General features: G+C 38.4%; 1 protein-coding gene across 1 annotated transcript in view; it reads right to left on the reverse strand.

The window, feature by feature from the left end:
- Positions 1-798: 798 nt before the first annotated feature.
- gpc5a (glypican 5a) overlaps positions 799-12,000 on the reverse strand; it is a 109,255-nt gene continuing 98,053 nt past the window's right edge. Inside the window, exon 9 of the mRNA XM_079295461.1 lies at positions 799-3,314. Within this exon, the coding sequence (XP_079151587.1) occupies positions 3,154-3,314 (161 nt within the window). The 3' untranslated portion in view covers positions 799-3,153. The remainder of the gene's footprint in view (positions 3,315-12,000) is intronic.

Consider the following 12,000-nt stretch of genomic DNA (forward strand, 5'->3'; position numbering starts at 1 on the left):
GTGATTGTTCTATACATGTTGTGGAGCATACAGTATACAGCCACTGTGTGTTAACATTTGTGGAATAAAGCAGGAATATCACCGAAAAGCATTTATTCAAAGATATATAATTGAATTGCATCTTCGTGTACTAAGATCACTGTCATTTCTATTATTAAAGGAAAGATCCTAAAAATAAAAGGTTTGGATGACGATGACTTGTAAAATCAGTGGTTGAAACCACGAGAACTAGGGCTGTTGTAAGATGCATTATTTATTGATGGGTACTGAATTTATAAATTAATACATCTACCCACTATGAGAGATAGACGTCGCACTTTGTGAAAAACAACATCTGACAGACACTCCCTCTATCAGATGTCAAGGTAAGGTCTATTGACATCGGCTCTACCTCGGCTGTAAAGACAGAGCCGATCTGTAAATAAGCAAAGATCTCAATTTTCTGCTCAATCCCTGTTCCAACTCTCAGCTTCAGCCACAACGAAAGAGTGAGATCACAGATTCAAGGTGTCGAGATGAGATCATGGCTTGACAGAGTGACGTACTCGAGATAAGGTAACGACCTTTAATCATTGCTGACAGAATTTGGCCAAACCTCAAGAAATATTGTATTATCTTTATTTTATATTATTTTATAAAAAATATTATTGACATGTAATCTAACATATATTAAAGAATAGGCAGAACAGAAACATACACCATTCTCTGATTAAATGTCCGAGGTTTTGCCTTTTGAATTTCAGTTATAGGGAGTACTCACAGTTCCCAAGGAAAAGCAGTGACTTGTACTGGAGAAGAAATCATTTTAAAGCCACAAGAAAGCAGACCTGGGAACACTTGGGGATTCCTTAAGAAAGAGTCGAGGTGTGTTATTCAGTAAAAGGACAGTTGGGAGAAAAAGCATGGATGACGGCCTAAAACCTCAGAATTCTGCTGGAAAACAGGCGTCACGTTAAGATATTACAAACTATTACATATAAGTTATAATACAACTACATTCAACACTCAATTACAAACTAACAATTATTTAACTTTTTGGAAAAGCACTCACTCACACTCATCTAAACAATTGCTGAAATCTGAGAACGTAGTGACATTGTTGGAAAAAAAAGGTCCCAACAGGGCAACAAATAGAAGCAGGCAGAAAATCAGTCGCTCTATTCGGATGCAACACTGAACGTACAGGTAATGTCGCTAGAAATCATTGCAACGGTCCTGTTTACAACCAGTCTGATCGGTTTTTCAACGTCTGACCTATTTTCAGCAATATTGTTGCATTCCAAGATCCCATCAATAACTTTAGTTAATACAATGTTTTAACAGATTGAAAAAAGACAACCCAAGCAATGAAAATTAAATCCATGATAAAAATATTTTAAGAACCATTGTAAAAGGAAGTCCTGCAGAGTTGCATTTATTACAGGGATGTATTTTTCACACAATGCATTCACACTCCAAACACGATATTTGAGGGTAAACATGTTATTCAAGAGGTTCTGACACTTTACAATGCCTGCAGAATGACACCTGTCTGGATATGAGTGCACATCATCACGGCATCGGCATCATCATCAGCATATGGCCCCTTTTCTCCCTCCTCTGGAAAACTGTGTCAATATGGAGCTATAATAATCACATAAAGACATCAAATCCAACTCTTTCCGTTCAGTACGGGAGAACCAGTATAACCTGACATCTTTTATTTTGCCTCAAGGCAAGTTTGTCTCTGTGCCGGCTGCCTGTTATCTAGTTAGAGACTGAACACTATTCTTTAATAGTGTCATTAAGTCACATTAAGTCACATTAAGTCAGTGCTGTTCTTTTGAACAGCACTGACTTTGATGGTTCCAACTATAATTGGTTTGCTAGGTAGTTAAACAACTGTGGTAAGGTTGTTAGGTAGTAACTATTGTAGTCTGTGATTCGCACCAAACACAAAAGCCCAATTTACAAGATATTAAATTCAATAGACTAAGAAATGATGAATATAATTAATCTCAAAGTTATCATTTATAAGCCTTGAGACTTTGGTTGAAAAAGCTCCAAGTTACTCAAGTGGTTCAAGTGCCTGAACAGCCTTGACTTTAGTAAAGTCTAACCCTTGTAAAAATAAAGGTAAAAATGACTAATGACAACAATGCAGCGTGAGGAAAGTTGCAGGCGAAGATCATATATGATCAACCAGAGTAACTGGGGAGACTGTGCCTGTGGCTGTTTTGAGCCCTAATTGAATATTTAACTTAATTTTTACACTGTCGTCTATTTACAGTAGCAGCTTTAATGTTTTTCTTGTTTATTTCTGTAACGTCTATATGTATATCCTGTATATATGAAATGTTAATCGTGAAATTTGCTTCTAAAGAGTATAATTTTAGCTTCAGCAGCATCTTAATAGTATTATTTATTGAGCTCTACAAGTAGTTTCTGAGCATATGTCAGCCAAAAAAACAGCAGATGAAACAAATAAATGTTCCTTTTCTGAGAAGCCTGCTGAAAGGTAGGAGGTAGGAGCAATTGGATTATTCCTCGGCAGTGGCTCCAGGAGCGATCAGCTCCCATCCAGGCCCGTGAAGGCAGAGGAGGCTTGAGTTTGAAATGATAATAGACTCCTGAAGAAACTAATCTATTCATAAAGAAGAAAGGAGTATGAATTCTCTCTCTTGCCCCCACTTCCACCTACCCACCTATCTCCTCACAATTTCTCTCAGCAGTAGCATTACAGGTCAATTTTGTAATCGAAATATACCAATTAAATATGACTCTGGACAGGATGGCAGCTAATACAGGTGAAGAGAAGCAGATGTATCCAATTCTCTTTTTGTTCCTGCACATACATTAAATTAAGACCAAACTTTTACAACAGACGTTGTAGTTATTCTTTAAATCGGCTGTTATAATATTATTATTAGGGCTATGAATGCCAGGTAAAAATAATTAATATTTGCAAATCTGAACCATATGCTGTCTTCCACAAACCAAAATGTCTTGTAATTTCCACACATTTATTAGTGTTCACTCCTACCGTGTCCTGCACTGTGTGGAGGTGGTGCTCCGTTACATGTCGGAGCTTGTTACGTCCACTGGCCCTTTCATTTCTTGATAAATAAGCTTCAAATGAAGTCTTGAAAGTGTCATGCTGCAAAACGGCAGCTGTTACAAGGCCAGGAGCATATGAAAACAAGGCAATATCAAGACCCAGATGGCCCCTGCAAGTCCGAGGCTCCTGGATCTGCCTTCCACTTCTGAATCATCGGCAGGTGGATAACGATGATGATGATGATGATGTTTGTGATCACCGGTCACATCTGGACTCACTGGGGAGAGAGCAGAAACCAACAGGCGGATACTCGTTATCAACATGACATCATGGAAGAGGTAGTGCTGTTTGCCATGTTAACTTAAAGGACAAGGATGATGTATTCTATATTTGTCCTCTTGTCAACAAATTCCATGAAAAAAACAAAACCAACAGTGTGTTAGCCAGAATCTCAATACTATCTGACTTTCCTCCCCTGTCTTTGGCACTCGTAAACACATCTCAACCTAAAAATGGGTCAGACATACTTCATATATTTCAGTTTTAAAGTAGGTTAAAGCCATTTTTACAGCAACTGGGTGCTGCTGTTTTTGGGAGTAAACAGTTTATCGGTTGGGGACTATTCTCAGAAGTGGATTAATGAGCATTTGGTGTTCTAATGAGTATTAATGGCAGCAGAAGTATATGCTGGATTGACTCAAAATAAATAACAGTGCCCACGTTCATTGTAATGATGGAAGATGTCAACCAGTGTGGCTCATTTTTGTGTTTTACTTGTTTTTTTGACAACAATGGAGCTCACATGTCCCAGAGGATTTACTGGAATGTAGGATCAATTCATTTTGGGTTTTGGTTGTTTCATGGAATTTGTTGATACAGAACATCACAAGAACATTAGTAGTTGCAGATGTAACAGGAACAGTTTTAAAATTATGATTACAAACTGAAAGTTGCTGATTACAAACCATTCTATGAATTCCAAGTGCCTAAAAGGTTTACACCACATCTTTCACAGCTGCAATACATTAGTGGCAAACCATTAAGGGAGTGTTTTTTGTTTTCAACCACCCTATTTATAGTGAGCTGATGCAACTAGGGAGCATCTTCAACCTCCATCTTATCCTCAGAGGTGCAGCAGAGAGCATCTTTGGTGCTCCTTTGTGTCAACAGCCTTTTGTGGTGAGATGAAGGCATACACGGTAATTACCGGTACACATTTTTAGTAGTTTAAAAAAAGAATTGATCAACAGATGGATTTCTTTGCATTATACATTATATATTTGTATATTAAGATCAGAGATAGAAAAGACAGAACAGATGGTTGAAGAGAGATAGAGAGGTATAACATATCTATGTAGATAACATGCTGCTTTGTATCACCTTTCCACATAATGATCCTGACTGGTTGAGCTACAAAAACATCACAACCAGTGCAACGGCAGAAATAAGACAATCAAACCTTCTAAGAACTTGATTAATAATAAAATGCTGCAGTTAAACCTACAAATGAGTCAGCTAATTTTCACCTGCTGTTGCCCTCGAGATCAATACTTTCTTTGAATGGGTATTTGGTTAGATACCTGTTTTGAGAGATTTGAACGTTTTATTCTACGATATCAAATATGTCAGTCAATATTCCACCCATGAATTAGGAAGATTTTATGCTAAAATATACGGTTTGCTAATAAGCAGCTAAATGAGATTACTAAACGTTATCACGCTATATACACTAGTCCGTCCTCAGATTAGTGGTGGTGACATGAAGTCATGCGACCGTGGTGTAGCTCGATTATAGCCGAACATTAGCTTTTTACTAGCAATCGCATTCTCCAGAGAGCTGTAGTTAATGAGCTCAAAGCCACCGTGCTATTTCAGAAACATATTGCAGAGGTTGCACAGTGTATGCAGTTATGCATTTTCTGATGTCATATATTAGTCCTTCACATATTGTATTTTGTCACATTCTGCCATCATTATGAATTACGTATTGACATTTGCTTTTCATAGCACGTCTTTTGCTGATTATAGTACTGCTAGCATTTCGCATGAGTCTGTTCTCCCTACTTTGTTTCACAGTTTCATACAAACTATTATGCCGAAGTGATATACTGATTTTGATTAAACAGAAATCAGAATCTTGTGTTCTTTATTACCATCTTTGTATATTATATGTTACCAGAGCAGAGAATGTCAGTACAGTCACATAGTCACCCTACCACTCTTCCCGCTGGTTTAACTGTCTTTAAGAGGTGCATCAGTAAACCCAAACAAACCTTTGAATAATAACAATAAGCCCTTGTTAGTGAGTAGCTGTCAATCCATTACAGCTGGACTCTTTCTTTGACACTGTAGGTAAGGTTGGACACAGGGAAATAAGGTAGATAAGCTAATTATTCCGGGAGGTATTGTTTTGATTTTATTTTTGCTTAACAGAACTCATAGTGAAGAATGCAAGTGTAACGACAACACTTAACCAAGACAAGATACTGGACATATTGCATATAATGAGTTCAAGGTTTAAATGTAGAACAACAGCATACCTTTTTCCCCCTAACCTTCAAATAGCCTGGACTTCAACTCAAACATTCCCACCCATCTACACCTTTAAAAATTACACCTTAACAGAAAGAGATGTTGATTCAGACAACTGCGCCACACAAGCTGTCAACATCCATCTTGCTGTCAATAATTGAGGCGGGAACTTCAGTGTCCCTTCCTGAGTGAAATGGAGCATTCTCTTTAGCCCAGCTGATGTTAGCTCTGTATACCTCAGACTCCATCCAGGTTCATCCCCACTGGAAAAAAAAGTAGAGCTGAACCCTGAACCCCGATGGATGAACAGTTGCTCCAGGACTTTGGAGTTTCTAATGCCCAAGTCTGTCGCGGGCAGGATTAGTCTAACCCAGACCCTTTCAGAGTCTATAAAGGCTTTGTTATCTTACTGGCAGAATAAAAGACCAGCTGCAGAGGCCATTTGAACTCTTCAATTCCAATTCTTTTTATGGTGCAGCCGAAATAGCATGCCATTACTTTCTCCAAAGAGGGATCCACAACAATCACTTGTTGGCGTAATGGCTGAATTTTCCTCAGAGGATCATTAAAGTCTAATCCAATCTAACCTTATCTAATGTCATTGTTTGCATTCAAATTAAACTGCATCAATGGTCCTATTGATTTCTATAGTAACTTGCAGAATACGCGACATTTGAATGTAGAAATGGAAATGTTTAATACTAACTGCCTCTTCCACATGTAAGGGCCCATAAATGAACTGCCGTTGAAGCATCTGAGTGTGGTTTGAAATTCACTGCTTATTGATTCACCGCCGAAGAGTCCCCAGGACAGCTATTTGAAGGTCTACAGCTCGCAGATGGTCTGTATGAGTTTTGCACCCAAGAGCATTGAACTTCAACACCTAAATCAATTCCTCTTACTAAAGCTTCAAGGTTTCTAAAGCAGCAACAAGTTGTAGACAGAAGGACAGATTGTATCTTTCAGATGAATAAATGCTGCACCACTGAAACCATGAGAGTGAAACCTCAAACAAAGCCATGCACATGCACAGGTCTGACTTCAAGAGACTATAATTTGCATATGACCGGCATATCCAATGTGTATATTTTATACAGTGTATTTAATATCCTAGAGGTATGACTGTAGAAATAAATAAATGCATAAAAGCTATTTAGTTATTACTTAAGAAAAACATTTAAAAGATAGCACTGCAATTTCAGCCATTTCTTGATAAATCCCAATTTTTGGTTTATTATCTAATAAATAGTGTACACTATTAGGACTGGAGGAGGAAAAAAATAGGTTGCAAAAAGACTGTGCTCCACTTCGTTGGGATTAATGTAGCACTCAGCTGTGCATTGAAGGTAATCTTTGAAATCTTGAAATGAATTCTTTAACTAGCATGTAAGCAATGGAGGTCTCTTCATTTGGCTCATGATACTTGATTACAAACATAGACATGTACATGTTACTTAATATCTCACACACACAGTATTGACTCAGACTGCACTGTGGCTATTAATAACCATCATCACTGCTGAATCTTCTGGCTGTAAGTGGGATCTTTTTATGAATGATAATGAAGGTCCAGGCAAATGAGCATATTACCCCTCTAAAAGCACAAGTACATCCTCAATATAAAAAACCCACAGAGCATGTCTCTTGTGCTACTGAAGTGTTTCCTGCTAAATTACGTCTGCATCAGCCAATGACTGATATTAGTTATAATGGTCTGTCCTATTTGTTGGATCCCAGTACAAATGATTTAGAAAATTTGCCTGGAAAGTGCGGCAACAATGACATGTTTTTAGTAAACCCTTAGCAGAGAGGTTAGGATATCTGAAAAGGTGCTTTATCTAAAAAGAGACAGGTCAGAAAGAGAGGCTTACAGCTGAAGGGAAATCAATAGAAACTGATTCCTGAGGACTTGGACCAACAATGATCAATACACACTAAGTGCAGCAGCAAAAAACACCCAACCAGCGTAGTGATGGAAAAAGCCTTTTGTGTGATTATAAGACGGTAGGCATTCCATCTTATAATGATTTGTTTCCCAAATCTTCAGCTGGCCCGTTTGAGTATAACAGGACTAATATTACTATGGAGAGGATTCTTACATGGAAACTGTCAGCTCATACTCTATCACTCCCTGGTGACGGCAGCTTTTTGCTGAAAACAGTGTATTAGGTTATAACATTCATTACGGTTGAAATCAAACTGTATAGAGCGTGACATGAATGGTTTTTGTGCTCATTATCTGTTGTCTCAGATTAGGATATAGGGAAAGTGTTTCAGTTTTAAGTGTTCTTAAAAAATATATACAGTGTCTATTATTGAACGTAAAAGCACTCATTAAAAATAAGGCTCTCTTTAAGGCTGGTCATTTATATTATGAAGTAAAAGGTCCAGGTGGTATGGAATCTGACCACAGTAACTTTATTGTATTCATCATTTGAAGACAGATCTACTTTGGATCTGCTTGGAATCGGCAAAGTAGTGTCGCAGTGAGATCTGAGCCTTTCTACACGAATGTGTTTGGATGTTACGAGTCAACTGGTAGGTGAGCAGATGATGCATCAATTAACCAATGAAACTGAGCATGAATGAGACGAGACAGCTGAGGTGGATCAGCCGATGTGAGCAAGACTTCACTGCTCTGCCATGTCAGATAAACTATCAAATTTAAATGATATTCTGATCACATCAAACGGGCCTCATCATCAAGCTGAAACGATAGTTGATATTTTGATGACATGAAACAAAAAGTTCCCAACTTGAATGAAGCCATCGCACAGTGAAGTATACTACTGTATCAGAGCCCCTAAATTGTACTTGCGCAAATGTACATCAATAACTCCCTGTTCTGGTTATTTCGCAGATATATTTGAAACTTTTGACAGTATTGTTCCTTTTTGTCACTATGTCTTTGCGTATGATTAACAAAAGAAATTTAAAAAAATGGTTTCATGGCTATTCATGGCACAAATATCAGACAATGTAAATTTGAAAATACTGATTTTGTTGCCACTGTGCACACAGGCCTACGTGGCTGATAACCTCGCGATGTCCTGACTTATTGTTGACGTGTTGTCTTGTATTGATGAGTTTTGTTTTCCATTCAGGTATTCGTCACTGTCCATTGACCGGGTGTTCTCAATTAATGGTGTCGTGGCATACTGTGGAGGGAGGACAGCCAGGACCGCCAAAACGTCCATAGCCCCGGGGCCTGAAGTAATATCTTGGCGCTTCTGTGTCCAACTTGACAGGATTAATTTCTACTGATTGAAGCACATTCAGTGAGGCTGCCATTTGAGAACAATTATTTTGATCATATTATATAAATGTCCACTCACAACATCTCAATTACAAACAAACTTTTCAAGATAAATGTGTTTCAACGTCAACTATCGAAGATATACTGTCACAATCAGGCTTTGCCTTGTGTGTTTTGTGTGTTTTTTTCTGTAGCTCCTCACTTCCTTCACCTGTCCCTAATCAGTTCATTCAGTGCACCTGCCAGTCACACTCACCTCATCAGCACAACTCTCCTCACCTGTTCTAGTAACTATTTAAACCCCTGTCTTTCACACACTTACTGCCAGGTCATTGTTTTGTTTCCTACCTACCGGCCCGGTTTGCTCATTCTGTTCCCGGGTTCCCAGTCTGTCTGTCCTGCCTTGTCCTGCCTTGTCCTGCCGGATTTCCCCCCTTGTCTCGTCCTTGGATTGCCTGGTTTGTTTCATGAGTTATTAAAACCCTTTTTGTTCACTACTCTGACTGTCTGCGCCTGAGTCCTCAACATGCCCCGTGACATATACTGTCACTTATTGTTGCTGCTCGTTGTGATGACATTGAAGACATTTTAATTTCTTTATTTTTAGTAGCAATATGTATGGATGACATACCATATCTCTGGCTATAATGCTTTTGGATTTTGAACTGTCCTGTCACAAACTTGACTAGAGGTCTAAAAGGGTGTCATGTGTGACAATAGATGTTTGTTGCATTTCCTTCACATTAGATCCTTATGTGGAGAGTCTGAAACACACAGCATTTAGGAGCTTGCCTGACACACGCTCCACAAATGTTGTCATCTTTTCTGGTACCTCAATTAATCTTGTCGGGCTCCCAAAACAGCAGCCTATGTCAAGAACCTGTCTTCTATCATTTGACACAAAGAAAAATGGCTGCCACAACAGATGCTTATGTCCCCTATCCTGTCCATCAAATCAGACAGCGTAAGATGGGTGGATGCTGTCGCCATGTCTCCGATGAAGATGTTTATGGCTTGTTTTAGCTGCCTGTGTGGTTCTCCCCTGAACAAGTGCTACATCATCCCTAGTCCTCATCGTGAACCAACATCTTTGTCCTGCACCATCGCTTCAAAAGACCATAACAGCAAGAGGACACAACAGCTTTCACTTTGTCCTGTCGGCGATGATACAGAAGGCCTTGAGTAAACGATCAGTTAAATTATACCAGTCACACTTTGAAACTCGCATACATGGATACGCATCACTTACGACCCACTAAACATGCACGCTTGGGGTGCGTGCATGTATAAGCTTCTTTATTGAACACTGTATAGCCAAATCCATGTACGGCATGACAAGCAGGATAAGTGTTATTAAAAAAGACATGCATATTTCTGCGCCAGTTGTTTTTCCCCAGAATTGTTTTGTTTATACAAGAACAAGATCAACTGAGGAGAGAAGCTAAATGAAGAGAAACTACCTGAGACCTCTTGGAGAGAAGGCTGAGTGCTCCAATTCTCAAACAGAACAATTGAATATAGCTCTGTGCTGGAGAAGGTATCTCCTTTCAATTAGATTCAGATGCCCAGAGAAACCAGAATAAATCAACTCTTTATCCACAAAAATCATGTAATTTTGCACAATTTCATAAATTTACGCCATCTGTACAATTACGGCATTTAATGAAGAGCCAGTTTATGATGATTGATCCATCATGTGCGCTCCCTTACTGTTTTCTTCTTTCTCTTTGTTAGTGTTGACATAATCAAGAGGTATAATATCAGAATTCTTTTGCTGCCACATGTTTATTGTATAGCAGTGCTAGAAGAGGATGCAATATTAGTGTGCAACACCTGAATGGTTCAAGAGGGTTCATTAACCAGCCATAATCAATTCAAAGACTCAGTTGTCCAATGTGTTCCCATTAAACTCAGCGGTTCTTTGTGTTTGGCGCAAATTAGTAAATGTTTGCATGCTAATGTGCTAAACTACGGTGACCGGACGTCCTGGTTTGTCCAGGATTGTCCCGGATTCAAGCTGGGTGTCCTGAGTCCTGACAAAACACTAAAATTCTCTGACAAATTGGCGAGGTTTTCACCACATTTAAATTAATAATACTATAACTGTTTTCAGCCTTACATAGCCGTTTATCATGTTCTGTCCCACTTATTGTTACCAAATAAAACAATGCACTAGGTATCTGAATTCAACACTGATTTGCCTGCTGTCCACATTTGAAAACTCCATTGATAGACGGTTTAGTATCGGAAGTCATTTTAGTGTTATAGCCTATTTATAAAACATGAAAAGATTTGGACCGTTTTGCTTTAAAAAAAAAAAATGTGTCACATTTAGCCAGCAGCCTGCACAAGTGCACACCTTCTGTTTTGATTTAGAAGGTGTCTGACAATCAATAATTGTGTTACACCGATACAATCCTTGTGTTTTGTGTTTACTGTACCGTATAGTTAACACCGGCACTTAAGGGTCCCGTTTTAAGGATTTGAAAATATACCCTACGCTAAACTAAGATGGCAGCCATGGTAAACATTATACATGCTAAACATCAGCATGTTAGCATTGTCACTTTAACTATGTTAGCATGCTAATATTAGCATTTAGCCAAAAGCATTGCTGCACAGTACAGCCTCACAAAGATGCTAGCAATGACTCTTGGTCTGTTTTGTTATTATCAACAAGCACCATGTTAAGGCTGTATTACGAACAGGTCTGTAACACTCAGCCTCAGTCCTATTGGGTCCACCCAAAGATGTAAATCTTTCAAAACGGTTAAATATATATAAATATATAGTTTAAAAATGCTAAGCAATTTCCTAAAACTTTTCTTCAAACTAAAGTGCATTCATTCAGGACTATTTTAGGTGGCTGATTAATACACATTGTGTACACTTGTGGGTATTTATGGCAGCAGGTTAGTGTATGTGATTAACTCAAAAATAATGTACAGCGTATGCGTCAATGGTTATGAAGGAAAATGTCACATAAAGCAACAGCGTGGCTGTTTTTAACAGTCTTTGCTGGCAGAAGGAAGAATTGCAATGTATTCATTGTTGATCTTTTTAATGGGACTTGTTGGATGTACCGGTAAGCAAAATATATCACCAAGCTGACCTTTTAAAAAACAGACTCTTATCACAATGAATAAGAAGTCAAAACGCATTTTAAAAATGTCTA

The sequence above is a fragment of the Melanostigma gelatinosum genome, assembly GCF_949748355.1.
Source record: "Melanostigma gelatinosum genome assembly, chromosome: 2".
Lineage (NCBI taxonomy): Eukaryota > Metazoa > Chordata > Actinopteri > Perciformes > Zoarcidae > Melanostigma > Melanostigma gelatinosum.